The 18,615-nt window shown below is 56.8% G+C and overlaps 5 protein-coding genes across 5 annotated transcripts; 4 read left to right on the forward strand and 1 right to left on the reverse strand.

Moving 5' to 3' along the window:
• Positions 1-3: 3 nt before the first annotated feature.
• On the forward strand, positions 4-4,290 carry L226DRAFT_450280 (uncharacterized protein; the record flags this gene model as incomplete). Its single annotated transcript, XM_067674936.1, has 15 exons — positions 4-172; positions 226-338; positions 392-571; positions 601-1,614; positions 1,671-1,796; positions 1,847-1,948; positions 2,005-2,137; positions 2,189-2,289; positions 2,347-2,508; positions 2,561-2,806; positions 2,869-3,134; positions 3,190-3,319; positions 3,380-3,644; positions 3,696-3,841; positions 3,895-4,290. 15 exons carry the CDS (start codon positions 4-6, stop codon positions 4,288-4,290), a joined length of 3,549 nt encoding a protein of 1,182 aa, XP_067542925.1.
• A 296-nt stretch (positions 4,291-4,586) lies between these two features.
• Positions 4,587-8,171, forward strand: L226DRAFT_564936 (uncharacterized protein; the record flags this gene model as incomplete). The annotated part of the gene is made up of 7 exons (XM_067683717.1): positions 4,587-4,863; positions 4,916-6,507; positions 6,564-6,671; positions 6,732-6,869; positions 6,922-7,056; positions 7,108-8,055; positions 8,109-8,171. The coding sequence occupies 7 exons, from the start codon at positions 4,587-4,589 to the stop codon at positions 8,169-8,171; spliced, it is 3,261 nt and encodes a 1,086-aa protein (XP_067542926.1).
• Positions 8,172-8,431: 260 nt separating this feature from the next.
• Positions 8,432-9,427, reverse strand: L226DRAFT_564937 (uncharacterized protein; the record flags this gene model as incomplete). The annotated part of the gene is made up of 4 exons (XM_067683718.1): positions 8,432-8,980; positions 9,051-9,114; positions 9,175-9,330; positions 9,402-9,427. 4 exons carry the CDS (start codon positions 9,425-9,427, stop codon positions 8,432-8,434), a joined length of 795 nt encoding a protein of 264 aa, XP_067542927.1.
• A 1,008-nt stretch (positions 9,428-10,435) lies between these two features.
• Positions 10,436-14,837, forward strand: L226DRAFT_528529 (uncharacterized protein). Its single transcript, XM_067679388.1, has 16 exons — positions 10,436-11,054; positions 11,116-11,123; positions 11,186-11,322; positions 11,376-11,578; positions 11,636-12,090; positions 12,155-12,278; positions 12,336-12,387; positions 12,454-12,587; positions 12,648-12,752; positions 12,805-12,876; positions 12,939-13,065; positions 13,119-13,402; positions 13,461-13,667; positions 13,726-13,792; positions 13,849-13,916; positions 13,970-14,837. The coding sequence occupies exons 1-16, from the start codon at positions 10,925-10,927 to the stop codon at positions 14,410-14,412; spliced, it is 2,616 nt and encodes an 871-aa protein (XP_067542928.1). The 5' UTR covers positions 10,436-10,924; the 3' UTR covers positions 14,413-14,837.
• Positions 14,838-14,962: 125 nt separating this feature from the next.
• Positions 14,963-18,576, forward strand: L226DRAFT_607491 (WD40 repeat-like protein). Its single transcript, XM_067685811.1, has 7 exons — positions 14,963-15,218; positions 15,274-15,611; positions 15,669-16,331; positions 16,380-16,889; positions 16,943-17,206; positions 17,266-17,994; positions 18,055-18,576. The coding sequence occupies exons 1-7, from the start codon at positions 14,986-14,988 to the stop codon at positions 18,282-18,284; spliced, it is 2,967 nt and encodes a 988-aa protein (XP_067542929.1). The 5' UTR covers positions 14,963-14,985; the 3' UTR covers positions 18,285-18,576.
• Positions 18,577-18,615: the final 39 nt, after the last annotated feature.

The raw sequence follows: 18,615 nt of genomic DNA on the forward strand, positions 1-18,615 counted from the left end.
TACATGGCCGACACCTTCAATGCTACGGACAACGAGGCTGTCCGCCAGAGAATCATCGCCACAGCATTCGCGAACAGGTTAACCGACCAGACCTACGTCGCACACATCAAGATCTGGGAGTCGGACACCACGGAGGAAGGTGGCTTGAAGCCCCGCTTTATCATTCTCTCCAGTACGTTGCAGCTACGGGTCGATCTCGTCGCGTAGTGAACCGTTGCATCGTAGGGTCCAATAATGGCGCCGGTTTCATCCATAAGTCAAAGTTGAACTCTAACGGCTCGTTTTCCGTTGGGAAGACATGGAACATCATGGAGTTGAGGGGCATAGAAGTGCTTAATGTGAGTCACCGCACGAAGTGGGAGAGGAAGGTGTTTCACCGCGGCCGTTGCAGCCCCTTGCGTTCAACATAGTGCTAGCACGATCCCACCGGTGGCAAACTGAGAATCAACGGGACCAGAGCAGCTTCCTCACCGACCTGGTGCGGCTTTTCCGCCAGGTTATGGGCCCAGAAGCCCTTCTGGAGTTGGCGGGCGTACGTGACTCGACTGCGAGCGATATCTGTACGTCGCCTGTTCTGTTATTGGTGCTCATGTATCCGAGCATTCCTCACCGCCAGCAAGGACCGCCCAACCTGCATTCCAGCGAATGGATCGAGCACCTACTCCTACCAATGGCGCACCTTTACCACCGACCACACCTGTTCGTTCTGTAGCCAACGGTTACGGCGAGGCGTCACCATACACCAATGGCCGAACAGGACGCGCAAGTGGTGTCAACCCCTCTTCCACCCCTTCTGTCCGATCGTCGTCGCGAGCGAGGCGACCACGCAGTCCACCACGAGCAGATTCGCCCGACTTAACGAGGCCCCCGCCATCCACGGTCCCAGAACGAACAGCGACCCCGTCTCGCACACGCCCAATAACACCATCCCGAGAACCTCGAGAACCATTGCCACCGCCCAGCGCGCTGCGCCCGCGGCATGCGCGGTTACCCTCGAACACTGATACATCTAGTCGGACGTCTGCTGCAACAACGTCCAGTCAGGCCCCTTCGATCGCCTACCCATCTTCTGTCACCTCCGTCCAATCAGAATTCCAATATACTGAGGTCCGGACAAACGGCTATAGCACGACGCGTGGTTCATTAGATGTTCCCCGTGCAGCTTCTCCGGCATCTGCATCTGTCGCGCAACCTTCTCCAAGGTCGGCATATGCGATGTCTCCGAATGCAGTTGGTTCCGTTACCCCTTCTTCCATCACACCAACACCCTCGGCGCGTCAACAACCAGTGCGCAGCGCTAGTTACGGAGCCACGGAGTCGGGCAACGGGCAACGACGAGAGAATACTCGTGTTTCCTTCTTCGATCCCGCTAACCAGGCGACTCTCAATCGTGTCTTGTCGGGCGACGCGATGCTTCACGAAGAGGTCGACGGCGAAGGCGAAGGTACTGGGGAGGTTGAGGATGAGAGCGCTCAAGCTACGCTGGAGAGTGTGGAAGAGATGCTCGAGGGTTATGAGTGGGCCAGCGACGACATCTTGGGCCGCCGAGCACTTACTGGAACCGCGGAACAGATTGAGGCTAGGCTGCTTGACGAGCTCATGGCTCTTGACAAGGTCTCGTCTTATCGAGCTGCATGTGCTGCGCAGTGCTGACATTGGCCAACGACCAGGCCAACATCCACTCATTCATAGAATCTGACGACCGGATAGGCACTGTGCTCAAGTTCTTGGATGACGCTATCAACGAATTGGACACGATGGGGAGCGTTGTCTCTTCTTACAAGATCCATCTGAACGTAAGAGATAACACGCTTGTGTAAAGTTACAAAAACTAACGATGTTTCAGGCGGTCAGCGATGACATTGCCTACATTCAGGGACAGGGTCGTGGTTTGCAAGTGCAGACGCAGAACCAACGAGCTCTTCTGAACGAGCTCGAGGAACTGCTGGTACGTCCATGGTTCGATACGGCTGGCACTTACCCGCTGATCAAGAAATATCGCAGCAAACTGTACAAGTGGACTCGAGTTCATTACTCTCCCTCACGCAAGAGTCATTAGAGCAAACATGGAGCATCAAGAACCTCGAAGCCTCCGTCTCAGTCCTCTACAAGGCGCTGCTTGCTGGACGAGATCGAGGTATGCATCGCTCATGTGTATGGCCCTGGATTGCTCTCACATCTTGTTCAGATATGGCCGCGACGATGGAACGTCTGGAAGAGTACAGGAAGTACAATGCTCAGTTCTGCAAGCGTGTCTACGACTACTTGTCTATCGTCTTCACGGCACAGGTGCGCTACTCTTTGCTATACCCTCTCTTCCAGAAGCTCAGTGCTCACGTCATCCAGGGCAAGATGTTACTTGGTGATGACAATGGAATAAGCCGCACTGCCCGGGGCCGCGTATCTATCAAGGACCACAGGAGCTTCGAGACCTACCTCGAACGGTACCGTGGCCTGCTCCTGTACGTCAAAGAGATGGACGATAGCACGTATGCAAAGATATGTGGGGTATGTATGACAAGGAGGTTCTTCACACATACTCTGATTGTACCACTATCAGGCGTACTTCTCTGCGGTAAGCGAGCTGCATGCCACGCAAATCAAGGCGTTGCTCTCTGCATACAGTTCTACTGTCAAGAAGGCTCCTGTGGAAGAAGAAACGGATGGATTCGCTGGCACAACCCCGACGAGCAATGCTGCCAAGGCGGCACAGGGCATGCGCCGTGCGGGCACCATCGTTCGTTCACCGCTCGACAGGCGGGACAACAAGAAAGACGGTGGCGATGGAGAGATGCGTGCATCTGAGGTGATTTTCCAATATCTAATATACCAGGAAACGTTGTTCATGTTTGCATACCTGTCTCGCAGGCACTCAGTATGGTACTGGAGCAACTAGCGCACACCATCTATGCGGAGGAGAGTTGGATAGCGTACTTCCTGCACACGGATGATGCTGCGCAGACATTCGCTGACTACATGGGCTTGGAAAACTACTTCCGCCGACAAGCAGCGCGGTGGGCAGGTCTTAATCCAGCGACCACCAAACTCTTGCGGACAGCTATGGATTTAATCTTTGGATTCCTCCCGATGGAACTCAAGACATGGCTCGATACCGCTATGGCTCGAGATAACTTGTGAGTGATCCGGACTGTATGCTCCGTGTAAGCCATAACTCGGAGGGAATTTCAGACAAGTGTTTGGTATGCTTGCGACTCTGGAGAAGTTCCAGTCGGAGGCGGAGGAGCGCGGCAACGCGTTCCTACTTGGCGCATTGGAAAAGCAACATATGCGCCTGAAAGCCTTGTTCGAGCGACGAGTGGTAAGTCTTCCATATGTAGTGCGTAGGCTCCGAGCTAAAGGGTACTTGTTATTGTTACAGACCGAGCACATCAAGTCTATCGAGGAGACCAAGTTGACCAGCAAGAAGCGCAAGGGCGTTGCCCCCTTCATCAAGTACTTCCCGACATACATCAGCCGGGTCGAGACGCAGCTCATCGGCTCAGACACGCTTGAGATCCGACAGAGTGTCGATGTCGCCTACGACAGGATTGTGCAAGCGATGTTCGACGCACTCAAGCAGATGGCCAAGATGAGTGGAGACGAGGAAGACAAGGGCCAGCTCAACTACCATGTCATACTCATCGGTTCGTTCATTGACGATGCAAATGAGTTCCGACGACTGACCGAATAAACAGAGAACATGCATTACTTCGTGGCCGAGATCTCGCAGATTGAGATTGGCACTGTTGCTGCCTTCTTGAAGCGCGCAGAGGCTATATACGAAGAGAACCTCAATGCATACGTCAAGATTGTCCTCCGACGGCCGTTCGCGAAGATCATCGTGAGCTCTGGGATTATGTTGTCTAGGTCTGCCCTCTTACACTCTGCTTACAGGAATACTTCGAAGGCGTCGAGCGTCTCCTCAAGACGACCGCTCCGTCCGAGATATCGTCCAACAGCAGCTATTCAAAGTCGTCTCTCAAGAAGGTGGTCAAAGAGTACAACGCCAAGGACATCCGCAAACATGTTGACGCTCTATTTAAGCGTGTCGAGAAGCACTTTGACGAGGCCTCCGAGAAGGCCACGACGGAGGATGCCAGTGCAAGCACCGGCATCGCGCCCGGAACGGTCATGGTGGGCGTGTGGAAGGCATGCGAGGAGGAGGTCTTGCGCATCACGGATTTGTTCAACAAGAGAATCGCTCAGTGTTACAAAGAGACGGGAGTGACGCTCGAGTACACTGCTGGAGATGTCGAGGCTGCATTCAAGAGGCACAGGGTGAACGCTTAGGGTTGTAATATTCGCTTGTAACAGTATCATACTGGATGGAGTAGCCATAACTTATTGCATTCCCCTTTGCTTGTTGTCAAGTACTCCCGAGCGCGAAGCCAGGTTGCGGGGCTGTTGAATTAACGGTGTTGTGCAGGGTGTTTTATCTCCATCCAGGGCCCCTACTGGGTCCGCTTTCGACGTTGCGATCGACCCTGCGCCCGGACCGAAACGAGCGGAGCGCCCGCTCCCACTCACCGTTTGGCGCGCTGCAGGTGCCGCAGCGACCTTGACCTCCACCTCCTCTCCCCTTTGCAATGCCTGACCCCGGGCCTTCCTCCTCATTGGAGATCGAACCATACCAGACGCAGTTCGTGCCTAAAGAGAACGACGATGAAACCCTCTGGGACGTGATAGAAATTACAGCAGAGCGCGCGAAGGAGTACAGAGTTCGGTGGGCAGGCAATGATCCCGCGACTGGAAAGCCATGGGCGCAGAGCTGGGTACCCAAGCATGACTGCACAGACGACCTCATTCGGGACTGGAAGATTGCGAAGGCGAAGAAGAAGAAGGAGGCAGAGAAACGGAAGTCTGGTACGTGCTCAATTGCAGGAACGCGACTGTGGCGTCGCTGACTACGTGCTAGCCGGGGCCAAATCTCGCGGTTCTACGGCATCGTCGAAGACGAAACGACGCTCGACGAGTACTTCTACGGCCAACACGACGCGTCGGACGCGTCAGTCCCTCGCGAACCCCCTGACCCCATCCACAACCACCCGCCCCACTCCCAACACGACATCGGGATCGCCCGCGTCTCCGTCTCAATCGCGGGATCGCCTATCTCCTCTTCGAAAACGTCGCAGAGCTACTCGTGATCATCAGAGCGGCGACGAGAACGAGAAAGCGGGGCCCTCGCGCCCTAGCAAGAGGCGCAAAGTCGAGGTTGAGATTGTGTCCCCAAGACGCGAACCGTCGCACGCGCCGGAGTCCAGCTACGAGGTGGTGGCTCAGAAGAAGCTCGGCAAGAAGGCCGTGATTGGGACTGAGACAGATGTTGAGGAGGAGGAAATGGCCTCGCCGCCCGTATCACAGTCTAAGGCTGCAGGCAAGCGCAAAGCAGATGCGGAAGCGGACGATGCAGAAGTTCGTGTGAAGAAGGAACGTGGAGGAACAAACGATGTCCCTCTCTCAAAGGTGGGCCCTCCGCGACATCTTAAGCGACTACGGGAGAGTCGGAGCAATGCATCCTCGTCTGGTCGTGACTCCTCCCGCGGAGAACGTTCCGTAGAACCCCCCATCCACTCCAACGGCACAGGACAATCATTGCAACAATCTTCTCGCACCTCAGATGCTCGTCCAGGCTCGCGTTCTCGAGATACGGCCACCTCGCGTCGTAATGATGGACGCGTATTGAAGCCCCCAGCAAAGTCCAAGGGTGCGAGCTTTGCGCGTCGTGATCCTGCTGGTCATTCCGAGACCGAAGATTCTTCATCTAATGAGAATCGACACCGAACGTCCCGACGGCAGAAAGCAATGGATATCGCAAAGCCCACCACGGCTGACGTATCTCCCCAGACCCGTCAGGCTCTCATGCAAGAAGAGGAAGAGAATACCCAAGAGGCTGCTGGGTTGTTCTTCGAGCTGGAGCCATTGGATGTTCCTCACAGTTCGCACGCTCCGGCGGACTCGCATCCTGTACCTGGGCCTTCGAAGCCTGCGATCTTGCGCGGTCGTCCTTCCGCCAACGACACTTTCAGTAGGGATGGTATTGTCCCAGAGACACAGCCCACAAGCGCACCTGGACCCCTCGACGATGCCCCGTACGACCCGACGCAAGACGACGTCGATGTTATGCACGATCTCCCAAGTACTCCCGGCCGATCTCACCAAGCCAGCGCCCATGGGAGCTCGTCCTCTGTAGTTTCCAAGATGAAGGGCCGGACGAAGGGCAAGGGCAAGACTAAGGAGTTCCGACCCATCAGCAATATTTCCCCACCCGACTTCACTCCCTATCTTGTCTCTACTCAATTTGATGACATTGAGGAATTCAGCTCACCCGAGAGGAGCGCTCGCAAGAAGCAGCATGCGATGAATCCTTTCACACAGGACACCATAGAGGACTTTACGGTGGATCAATACGTTGACTGGGATGGTGGCGCGCCAGCCGAAGACCCTCCGACACAAGAGGAGAACGCAATGATACTATCACATTTCACACCGTCTGAGGATCACAACAAGGTATTGTCATTCATGTTCACCCTGCAGTCTCTATTTGTTAATTATGCGGTTAACAGGATCCTCAAGAAGGGACGCACAGTGAGATGCTGTCTCCTGAAGTCACGTTGCAGGAACCACCGCCTACCAGCACTACACAACGAGCAGAAGCGGACAGTCAATCACAGGTGCGTTCTGTTTACTTACCATGGCCTAGAGGCCTTTCCACTGATACTACTCATACTCAGGATCACTCCGTTCTCAATACCCACATAACGGAGCTGACCGCTGCTCTCGAAGAGAAGGACGAGAAGTTGACGCAACTTGAGGAGCAGATTGGAGAGCTCCAAGGGCATATATCAAAGCTAGAAGGCAAGAGTGCGGAAGTAGGTACAGATTATCAGAAACACGGTACCTATGCTGACGTATGCCATCCAGGAACGTTCAGCCTTCGAGGCGGAGCTGCAGGCTCTCCGGAAAGCATCGAACGAGAAGGCAGAGCAGGTGTCCCTGCTGGAAAGCCAGCTGGTCGAGCTGCAGCTGCAAGTGACTCAGCTGACGGACGGCGACAACGTATGTTACTCATCACTCCTAATTCTATGTAGCTAACTGTTCTTCGAGAAGCAACGTGCCCAGTTCGAGTCCGAGATTCGCGAGCTCAAGGAGACTGTGGAAGAACGTGAAGAGCAGCTGTCGCAGCTTGAAAGCTCACTCGTTGAGCTCCAGACCGAGATCGAAACCATGCAAACGGATAAGGAGAAGCTCACGCAGGCCCTTCAACAGCATACCGCACGCGATGGTGACGCACGACTCCAAGCAGAAGCCGCTCTCGCAGCGGCGCAGCGACGCGTCACGGATCTCGAACAGGAGCTCGCGAACACGCAAGCAAAGCTCACCAAAGCTGAAGCTGACACTGGCACGCTCTCTGAACGCGTCGAGGCAACGATCCGGATATGGGAGTCTCGCTTGAAGGACACAGAAGAACACCGGGATCTGTACAAGAAGCTCTTTGACGACGCGTCGACCAATGCGCAGCGCCTCGCAAAGGAGAACAGGGCGCTCGAGGAGCGTGCCGTCCTTGCGGAGGGCCAGGTCGAGCAGGGGCTCGCGATGGTTCGCGGGACGCATGAGCAGGAGGTGCGGATGCTGCGGAAGGAGGTCGAGAAGTGGAAGGGGCTCTGCCAGGTGCTCACGGAGAAGGACGAGCGGACGAACGACGACGTGCGGAAGCGCGCGGCGCTGATGCCGACGCTGCAGGGGGAGAATGTGCGGCTGAGGGTAGACCTCCAGATCGCCCGGAGGGAAATTACGAAGCTGAAGGAGGTACTCGAGGATATGGCGAGCGCACGCGAGGGGAATGGCCAGGTCGGTGACGACGATGACGACGAGGACTTTGTCCCGGATCCGGACGAGGGCAGCTCCAGTTCGGACTCCAGTTCCAGGCAAGGGAGCGTGTCGTCTATCAGCAGTCAAGTACCTGCTCGTTCGCGATCTCAAGGAGATGAGGAGCTCCATGTCTGCCAATACGTCTCTGGCGCTTCCGTCTGCAATGCGACATTTCCCTCTGCGCAGGTGAGTAGTCAAACCGTACCACGTCCAGTTTCGAACTCAAGGATCGCATGCAGGACGTCATCCATCACGCTCTCCAAACTCACTGGCTGGAAGGAGAGCCCGTGAAGCTGGCATGAGAAGGCAGGGTCGTTTGTGCTAGTTTGTATCTGACGTACTTGTATTTCTTGCTTACGGGGAGAGGTGTACGAGGGTGCCCATATCTTGCACCGGCGATCACGATCCATTGCTTAACCGACCGACTACTACATACAATGCCCGAGCACTAGCAAGATGACCGAATACCGATAGCGATAGCAAGTTGGAAAGCCGTGTTTAAATACATTGTCCATGAACGTCCGAGTCTACCCTGAGGGAGGTTCCAATACCCCTTGTGTATCTATTGCGGAGGCACGACCTGTGGCTCCGGGAAGGGAGGGGGGAGGTGGGAAGATGAAGCCGCAGGCGAGAAGTTGTTCACCATCTCCGAAGAGAACGCGTTCTGGTTGACCTGCACAGAGCTCGACGAGCCGACGTCGTAAGGGGACGGGACGGGAGAAGCAGCGGGGCGGCTCGCACTGGCAGCCTGAGCGCGGGAAGCAGCAGGCTGGGCACCCGTAGCAGGACTAGCGGCCTGCTTGACCGCGCCGATCAGAGAAGAGCCGTACGAGGTCCACAGGGAGCGTGCGAGCTCGACGTAGTTCGCGCCAGAAGCAGGCTGCTGCTGCTGGCCCGCGGGGGCGCCAGCTTGGGGAGCGCCGGGGGCACGCGGCTGGTTGCTGGCCGCGGACTTAGTCGCGAGGTCCCAGAAGGTCTGCCAGAAGACTTGGATGCGGGACTGAACGAAAGCGAGGGTGTTGGTCTGCACTGCGGTGATGCTGGCGTCGATGTCAGCCTGATTCTTGATGAGGAAAGGCTGAAGGTATGTTTGGTAGACCCAGGTGGAGCCCTGCGGGAGGCGTGTCGTGTCAGGGTTCCGCAATTTAGGGGACACGGAACAAGAGCTTATCGGGGCGTACCTGCGTCTGCGGGAGCGATAGGAAGAGGAGGAAGACGGTGCGGAACTCCCAGTAAAACGGAACCCTTTGAACGTGCGGTTCAGTGAGGGTGTTCAGCTGACACTGCGGGATCTGGATCACTCACCAGTCAAGCAGCCAGATGGTCACGTATTCGAACGCGACAAACGCGCCTACGACGGCCCAGTACATGCACCACCTCTCGAGATCCGGCTCAGAGACAGGACGGTGCGCGAGGGCCTTCCAAGTCGCGTAGCTCGGAAGCAGGAAGGCAAACCAGGCACTGCGAAGAGGCGAACATGTGAATGCCCCGCGTAGGCGTTGGATAGACGTCACACGAGCTCGAGCACATACCTTAGGAGATGCGAGAGCATAGACATCAACATGTTTGCGTCTTTTACGGATATCACTCAGGCTCTGCTGAACGGTTGTCGAAGGAGAGACGGCGGAATGGGCAGGTGCTGGATAAATACGATGTATACGTGGACGGGTGCCAAGCTGTACGCGCTCTCAGCGTCGCTGGCGCAGCACAGGAACCGCCAAAGGCTTGGCGCCCGTCGGAGCGCCCGTAACCGGAGCTGGCGCACCGCGACGGAGCCGGGTCCGCGGGCAAGGACATGTCCGTCAGCAGACTTGCACTCGCAGGAGTCGACGCGAACGCTGCTATTTTCGCGCAGGTAGCAATTCGGGACAACGACGAGCAATGAGCGCTGAGCTTTCCGGATTATCAGAACAGCTCGTATGACAACGTAGACGATTTGATAGAACATATAGATTTCCGATGCAACACGCGTACAGGCTATTACTCGCTGTGTGGTGATTACAAGCATCCAGCGACATGCTGGGTTTCCAGCCGTGGCGCTTTGGGGGACGGCGGAAGGAGGAATCAATGAATCCGCATCTCGTGAAAATCTGCGTAATGCCTCCGATATCAGCCGTTACCGAGAGGGTGCCTACAAGTCTCAACTCCGAAGCATGTTCGTGGTTTGTGGGCCAATCGAGGGTGATGAGCGCGAGGTGATGGGGCAGTTGGATGTCATTGACGCGTTGTGGATGACATACTGGAACGAGTCTCGGCGAGAATATCCAGGGGAACATCCGTTACCGTGTAGCCAGAGTTGCGCCAGCGCCAGAGATGTCCTGCGCAGCGGGGTTGCATGAGAACGCGAGAGAGGAGGCCTCCAACCCGAGAGAGTGGTCTGTACACGAGTTGAGGAGAGTTCCGACGCGAGGGGGTGCAAGAGAGACCGCCGAAGGGCTGAGGCCGAGATATAACTATGGAGGCCTGAGCTTGAGTGTAAGACGGGCGACAATCAGGGAAGAGACTTGGCCTGGAAAACGGTGGCAGAGAAGGCGTGGCTCGTGGCCTGCTTCTGAGCGATATGGGAGTTCTGGGGTGTACGGCAGGGGCGCAAGGGAGACGGAGAGCTGAAGATGGGAGCGCAGATCAGTGAGAGGGAGGGGAGGGGGCGATAGGACAGACGGTGGGAGCGGGGTTCTGGAACGCGGGGGGACGCGCATCCATCGGAATGGCCTGGTGGCAGAAGAGGGCGATGACTGCGAGCAGACAGGCTGAGGCTCAGGGAGCAGGGCACACAGAAGCGCGGCAGATTGGGAAGCAGCAGAACGAGAACGTGCTCATCTCGCCCATGCGCATGGCCCCCGGGCTTGTCCTTGTTTGCCCGTCCCCGAGCCAACTTTCCTCCTTCCCCCAGCCTGTGTCCTCTTCCGTCCCCTCGCTCCGAGCCCGCTCCCCCGCGTCTGCGTCCGCATCCGCCTCCGACGCCTTGTTCGCCCACTAGTGCCCCTCTCTCCGCACGTCTCCCGCGCGCGCCCCTTCCACGCCCATCATCGCACCATCGATTGCCCCCTTATCCATGGACCCCGGCTCCAGCAACCCGAACCTTGGCCTCAGCGTAAAGAAGCAGGAGGACATGGACGGCGACCCGAAGTCGGGCCACAAACCCGAGCAGAAGCCTGTAGTCAGGACGTTGAACAGGGTCCCTCGTAAGTCTCCATTTCTATCCTCCCGTCAGACATCGGACCGTATTCACCGCAATCATTCTAGGTGCATGTGTACGTCCCGCTTTCCTGGTCGTCGCAGCCCTTCCCTGCCAACTCACTCTCATCTTTTGCAGAATGCCTGTCGCAAGCAGAAGATGCGCTGCGAGGGCGCAGAAAATCCCCCTTGTAGGAGGTGTCGCCATGCAGGCCTCGAGTGCCTCTTCGAGAAGCCCCAGAGGGAGGCCAGTCTTACCGGCGAAGCTGGTTTAGAGTGAGTCTGTCGCGTCCTGTCCCCGTGTAACGATGCTCAGACGCGTCGAACAGGCGTATACGAAGTCTTGAGTCCCATGTCGCCGATATCCGCCAGACGCAAACTGTCATTCAGAGCACCTTGATGGAGATCGCGGCCCACCTGCGTGGCGGCGCCGCCCCCCTCACATCGCGCTCTCCATATCCGCCACCCTTCGCTCACCACTCACCGGGAGCTCAGTCCCTTGGGTCTCCGGCGGTCTCCACGCCGTCTACTGGTGCGTACTAACCCTTCCATGCCATCGCTCTCCGGTTCAAACCGGGTATCTTTCTAGTCACGAGCACCGTCCCGTCCGCCCATCCGTTGGCTGCGGCCCAACGGCAGCACAGAGACCCACACCAACCGATCTATCCGCAGAGCCATCGTCCGGCAGGCCCAGATACCCATCCCCAGGCTGCCGCAATGTACAACAATGGTGCTCCGGCACAAGCCCACCCGGGCGCTCACGGACCCAGTTTGCCTCCTTTCTCAAGCATCGAAACTATGGGCCCTCCGCGCTCGCAACCCACGAACGTTTCTTCCATGCGGTACAATGCAGTTGATCAGCGAGGACGCCCTCAGGAGGGCCCAACTGGATCGAAACGTGCTGCACCCCCCTCTTCAACTGTCACTAGCGCGGACTCCTCTGAAGTGGAGGAGGAAGGTGGGGAGCTGCCCGCCTCTGGCTTGGTTGCCCCTTGGGAAGTCCTGCGAGGATTGGCTGATGTCGCCATCGAGCGGGCCGCTAAGGTTCGTATGAAGGGGCATGCGTTCCCATCACGGCCCGCTGACTGAGCTTTGTGCTGCCTTACAGGAAAACGGTGGAGAGAGCGAGGCACCCAGCCGCGCACGGACAACCTCGCCCGAGCCGAGGCAAGCCCGACCAGCGAAGCGCAGAAAGGTGTACCATGCACCGCGATCGACGACCTTCCCGGACGGTAATACAATCCGGTCTTGCTACTCTGCCGAACGCGTTTTTAATGATCTCCTTGCAGTGGTTACCAAGAAGATCCTCTCCGAAGCGGAAGCCCGCGAGCTGTTTAGGATGTACGTGTTTCCGACGATGTACCGATGCACATGGATTGGTGTGGGACGCTAACGGTTTGGTCTCAGATTCTACCACGGCTGTTCCACGTTCCTGCCCGTGTTCGACGCGAACGTGGATACCTATGATGCGCTGCACGAGCGTTCTCCTTTTGCGGTCGATGTCATTTGCATGGTCGCTGCCAAGGTCAGGGACGGTGGCGGTGAGTTCTGGTTATCCTGCCAAAGTTTGCAATTCTGACAGTTTGACGGTGCCACGACAGGTAACCCCAGTGATGTCTTCTTGAAGTGTTTGGAAGAGGTCCAGGCTATCTCATGTGCTACCCTCTTTTCCCCCGTCACGCGCCAGGAGGCTGTCCAGGCAATGGGTAAGAAGGTTTGTTCGCAGTTGAGACATTCCGCTGACTCGTGCCTTGATAGTCTTGGTCTCCGGATGGTCGGACAACGGGTGGTTGAGCGGCGGTCACGCCGTTCGTATGGCCATGGAGCTTTGTGAGTTTGCAGCTCAATTTCCGGATGTGGAGGCAATTTGAACTAACTCGGTGATGTTGTAGCAATGCACAAGGCTTGGCCCGAGTTATTGAAGAGGATGAAGGCCGGAAAGGCTTCAACATCAAGTAAAGACAGGCAGCTTGTCGTGTCTTCTCGGACCTGGTTTTGTTTGTACCTGTTCGAGCACCAGTACGTGGAATCGTTCCCGCTTCCAAGTCAACGTTCTGATGGTCACGTCATAGGATGTCCTACGGTACCGGGCGACCTGCCATTCTCAAGGACGATGAGAGTATCTGGCAATGCCGTCTCCTCCTCCAGCATCCCCTGGCTATTGAGGACGACATGCGGCTGGTCTCGACCGTGGAGCTCATGGCAATTCGCGAACGCGTCCATAATAACCTATCTCCGCTCTTCGACCGCGCGGTTGATGAGATCACGTTCAATGTCCTTCGTGAAGCCGATATGGAGTTCCGCAATTGGTATGCGACGTGGGATCAGGCCTTCTCGCAGAAGTACGAGGATGCTGGTGAGTTTTACCCGCTATTTTTGGGGTGGGACTATTAATTAACCTAACCTTGGACCAGCATTCTACCGGCAAAGTTTGCAGATTCAGCACCTCCATGCTGAGCTGTTCCACAATGCAACGGCCTTGCGGGGCATCGATGGCCCGGAGGACGTTCAGAAGATGCCACCGGCACAGCGTGAACTTGCTATCCGCTCGATCCAGATTGGGCGCCAGATCCTGGACATCACTGTGAACTCACCTGCATACAGGGAGGGTATGAAATATGGTTTGTATCCGCGACGCACTTAGATTGTCACCCCCAAACTTACAGAATGTTCTTTCAGCGGTGCATTACACCCACGCGACTGCAACGTTTTCGGCATCGTTCTTGCTGCGTCTGAGTCGCCTATTGTGAGTCCAGACCAGAGCTGTGTCAGCGATTGCGCCACTTACGCCGCCTCGTGTAGCCCCGAACAATACAATCTGCATGAAATCAGGCAATCAGTCGAGCAGCTCGCCGCCCTTCTCGCAGAAGGCACGTCAGCTTTTCTTCTATCGTTGTCACGACCCTGACGATATCGTGCGCAGTCCCCGGCAAGCGATATGCCCTGACCCTTCAGCTTATGCTCAAGCGGTTCAGGAAGAGGAGACAATCTGTCTCGTCTTGTTCGCCCACTATGCCCAGGGACCAGAGGAATCGCTCCCACAGTGACGCTGCTGGCTACTCGTCCGATGCTGTCAGCCATTCAGCGACCTCGCAACCCCCGACGTCGCCGACGTTCGAGCCGCCATACCAGCCGTCGCCCGAGTCCATGGCTGCTCACATGGGTCCGATGATCCCACAGCAGTACGCCCAAGGTTACACACCCAATATTGAGAATATCTGGCGCGGCTTCGAGACGACGTCGAACGAGCAGCTCCCTGTCTGGCTTTCAGACCAGACGCTTGGCGGCGCGTCGTTCTCTGCGAACGGTATCGACGCGTTCTTGCTTCCCGCGGACTACCTGCCTGCTGCTCCGCAGATCTGGTAATCAGGACCATTTCTCCTTCTTTTCAAATCTCGTAACATCTTCCCTTTCTTCCGCTCCCTGCTTCCTCTGCTCTGTACATGCGAATATCTCGTTCCTTACCGTCTCACCTCTTACCTCAACTGTTGTCACCATTAGCGGAAGCCAGTCTGCGTCACCCGTGTTGTTGGAACTATCACCGTTACGATGACTATGACCTCTGTACTCTGATACTACGATACTGCGATACCCTCCTTCCCCCATGCCTCCACTGCATCGTTGTCTTCCTCGATGACCGTTACGACATGCATCATCTCCATTCCATATGTGCACTTTCCCCATTCCTTCGCTCTACCACGCTCAATTCCTCCCCTCTCCGTGCTTCTGTAGTAGAGCGTGCTGTATATACACGAAACAAAATGCACTCTATTGCGACACTGCTGTCCGCCGAGTCGAAATGCCTCCGGATCACCCGGCGGTGCCGACCGCGGGGAGATGAGTTGAGGCGCCGGAGCGGGTCCCGAGGACATTGCCATTTCGGGCACGTGGCAAATTTTTGGAAAGAACTCTCTGCGCTCGCCCTCACCAGGCTCGACTATGCCTGTGGCTGTCGACCGGACGCGTACCATGACTGCGTCCGCCGTACATGCTTCTCCCTTAAAACCCTCTCAGCATGCATCCAATCCAGACGCGCAGACCCCAAACCCGAGGAAGCGGAGGAAGGCCAAGGGAAAAGAGGTGGAGGAGGTAGAGGAGGAGGCTTGGTCGTGGAAGTCGCTGACAGACTCGTCTGCGAGTCGGGTGCCGCCAATATTCACGCGGGATGGGAGGTGCGTCGCTGTGTTGTCGTGCGCCGTGCATTTGCTCATGTTACTGTTCGTGCAGCTACTTTTTCTCCGCCTCGGGACCCTCGGTGAAGATCCACTCGGTTGCGACTGGAGAGGTCGTCTCGACGCTCACGCCGCCACCGAGCAGCGTGTCTGCTGGCGCGGGGAGCTCGCAGCACTCGGACACCGTCACCTCGGCGATCCTCAATCCGCACAACCCTTTCCAGCTGATCACCGGCTCTCTGGACGGATACATTCGCGTGTGGGACTTCCTCGACGCTTCGCTCCTCCAGACGATCGGTGTTTCGCTGCCCATATTCCACCTCGCTGCGCACGAAGCTTTGAAGGGCTACGTCTTCATCGCCGCCGCTCGACCGACGAAGAAAAAGACGAAAGGTGCGCCGTCCGCCCCGTGCCTGTGAAAATCTTCGTTAAGTCGTGTCGTTCCCTTAGCTGGCGTCGCAACTGCGGAGGATAACGTCGTCATCTTGCGGGTATCGTTGACACCGAATGCTGCGACGGCGGGCTCGTCTGTCCAGACTTCGTCCGAGATTGTCGGCGTGGGCAAGACGAGGTCAACGACGGGCCTGGCTGTATCGCCGAGTGGTGCATGGCTGGTGGCTACTGCCGGTCACAAGGCGTACGTCTGCCAGACAGCCAACCTCAGCGCAGGGTTCACCAAGTTCGTCTCTCCCGAGCGTTTGACGTGCTTGGCGTTTCATCCGTCGGAGGAGTACTTCGCGACTGGAGACGCCTCGGGATGCATACGACTGTGGTACTGTCTGAACGAGTCTGCGACGGTCAAGACGCCTGGAGTCGAGAAAACTGCTCAGACGACTACTCTGCACTGGCACGCTCACGCTGTCTCGTCTCTTGCGTTTACGGCGAACGGAGCGTACTTGCTTAGTGGTGGAGAGGAGGCAGTCTTGGTCATATGGCAGCTACATACTGGTAAAAAAGAGTTTGTGCCGCGTGTCGGGTCACCCATCGTCCACATCGCTCTGCTCAGCACGTCGGGAGAGGAGGAGTACCTCCTCACGCTTGCGGATGCGTCCTTCGTCTTCGTGCGCGCTTCAACCCTCAAAATCTCGAGATCAATAGCACGTATCAAGCTAGGTGAGTAGTGTTTGGCTAGGCATCTCGAACGCATCTGACGTCTTGCAGACCCCGCAATATCTCATGATCGGCCATCCTCATCCACCAATGTTCCCATCGCGGTCCACTCATTATCATCTACCCTCATCCTACCATCCTCACACCCTTCCTCATTGCAAACCTTCTCCCCATCCTCCTCAAAATTGGTTTCCGAACTCGAGGTGTCACCTTCCAACCGTGTATCAAAACGCGATGACAAGCCGTTGCAGCCTGCGCGGGTTGAGCGCACCGTCCTCTCGGACTCTGGAGACTGGATGGCCACTGTCGACACGCGAGAAGGAGACGACGCGTTCAAACCGGAGGTGTACTTGAAGATATGGCAGTGGGATCGCAAATCCGGGTTTTGGATACTGAACACCCGTATTGATCGACCGCATGGATCGAAGAGGGTGTCTGGTATCGCGTTCCGTCCCGGTATGCGGTCTACGGATGACCTGCTGCTGGCTACGGTCGGGGAGGATGGAAACATTAAATCGTGGAGGGTACGTTCGGTGAAGACGAAGTCGGACGGGGTAGAAGGTACGCCTCGCCATCCTGGATATGATCTCGGCACACTCATGCACTTTATCCAGAATTTTGGGTCGCTCGTTCGATCCTTCGGTTCCGTACCGAGATACCCACCGATGTCTCTTGGTCCCCGGACGGCTCGCTGCTCGCCGTGTCAGTCGGTTCCCATATTGCCATCTACGAGCCGGACACGAATGCTCTATGTCAGGTTCTGACTTGCCCTGATTCTGCGACAGTGTCGAGCGTGCACTTTGTCGGGTCTAGCGGTCGGTATCTCGCTGTCAGTGGGGCGCGGGATGTGTTCTTGTGGGATCTGGTCTTCCAGAGCTGTGCGTATCTTCCTCGCGAGATCTCGCCACAAGGCGCGTTGCTAATCCCACTATACTAGTACGCTGGCGCCACCACAGTTCATCAGCCATTGAGCGCGTGCTCCCACATCCAACGGAAGAGCAGATTGTCATCATGGAACGCGTCCCCGCGCCAACCACCGCGGATGTCTCGACCACCAAGGCTCTAGTGCTCTCCCCTTACTCCTCCGCTCCTGTGTCTATCCGGACACTACCGTTCCAGCTGCGCAGCGTCGTCGCGGTCCCGTCGTCAGGTTTCTTCCCTACTGACCCCTCTGGGTTTACACTCGTTGGCATCACAGATGCATGGAGTGTCGTAGTGTTTGGGGACGACGTGCAGCTGCCAGAAGAGGAGGGCGCGTCCGCGCAGGGCATCACGCAAGACGCGACCGTCACGAAGCGCACGCTTTTCCACGATATTTTCGGCGCGTCCGCCTTTGCCGACCTCGCGACCGCGCCTGGCCCCTCTACTTCAGCCGCGACTACCGTGCAACCATGGAAAGGACAGGACATTGCGGAGATCTTCGACGCGCCTGCTCACCTCATGCCGCCCCTCGAGCTGCTCTTCGACACCGTCATGGACGGCTTCCTTGCCGAGCGGCCCGAAGAAGATGAGCAGGAAGCGGAAGCGGCTGACGGAGAGGAGATGGAGGTGGATGAAGACGTGGAGGAGGCTGACCGGCCGCTGAAAGCCGCACCGCTCGACCGAGTGGTTGACCGGCAGGAGATGGGCGGATTTGTGGAGCTGTTCATGCAGTTCGCGATCAAAGGTGCGTTTGGTTATCATCGCACGAAAACTGTTCCCATACTGAATTGTGCAACCTCGATAGCTCCGCCACCAAGGTCCACGCCTCAAATCAACGGCGGGCACAAACCAAACGGCGTACCTCCACACCTCAATGGCGCACACCCCGCGCCTCCGACACCCAAAGCGACTCCGAAACCGAACGGCGCTCTGCCCAATGGGCACGCATACACGCCCAGTCGACCGCCAGCCACACCCCAAGCGGACGACACCCCCGCGAAAGCGGGCAAGAAACGGAAAAAATCTCTAGGTTGAGGTTGACGGGGGTTCTTGCATTGTACTCTACATACTGCCCTGCGTGTGTATATGCCAAGCGAGACCTTCTTGATTTGGTTGGTCGGGTGGGGCGCGGGGGCTGGCTGGATTAGAGGGGCCATCATTCATACTGCATCGCTAGCTCGCTGTCGGTTCGTCATCTCGCATGCTCGTCAAGTACCTTTATACATCTGCATCAATAGTGGTCTTGCCGTACGCAACAAGCATCTTCCTTTCGAATCTGTATGCATCTACTCCGAGTTCAACGATAAGTGGTACAAAGATATCCAGGTTATGCTAGTGCTACATAGTAATGCAAGCGTGAGTCCAT

The sequence above is a fragment of the Lentinus tigrinus genome (assembly GCF_003813185.1).
Source record: "Lentinus tigrinus ALCF2SS1-7 unplaced genomic scaffold L226scaffold_1, whole genome shotgun sequence".
NCBI classification, from domain to species: Eukaryota; Fungi; Basidiomycota; class Agaricomycetes; order Polyporales; family Polyporaceae; genus Lentinus; species Lentinus tigrinus.

What these genes read in the sequence shown, in the direction of transcription:
- L226DRAFT_607491 (XM_067685811.1), top strand. Translation starts at nt 14,986, where the DNA reads ATGCCTGTGGCTGTCGACCGGACGCGTACCATGACTGCGTCCGCCGTA. An exon ending in AATAGCACGTATCAAGCTAG is followed by an intron (nt 16,332 to 16,379) that starts GTGAGTAGTGTT and finishes GACGTCTTGCAG; the next exon opens with ACCCCGCAATATCTCATGAT. An exon ending in GGATCTGGTCTTCCAGAGCT is followed by an intron (nt 17,207 to 17,265) that starts GTGCGTATCTTC and finishes CCACTATACTAG; the next exon opens with TACGCTGGCGCCACCACAGT.
- L226DRAFT_528529 (XM_067679388.1), top strand. Translation starts at nt 10,925, where the DNA reads ATGGACCCCGGCTCCAGCAACCCGAACCTTGGCCTCAGCGTAAAGAAG. An exon ending in TCGTATGGCCATGGAGCTTT is followed by an intron (nt 12,877 to 12,938) that starts GTGAGTTTGCAG and finishes GTGATGTTGTAG; the next exon opens with CAATGCACAAGGCTTGGCCC. An exon ending in CAGGGAGGGTATGAAATATG is followed by an intron (nt 13,668 to 13,725) that starts GTTTGTATCCGC and finishes ATGTTCTTTCAG; the next exon opens with CGGTGCATTACACCCACGCG.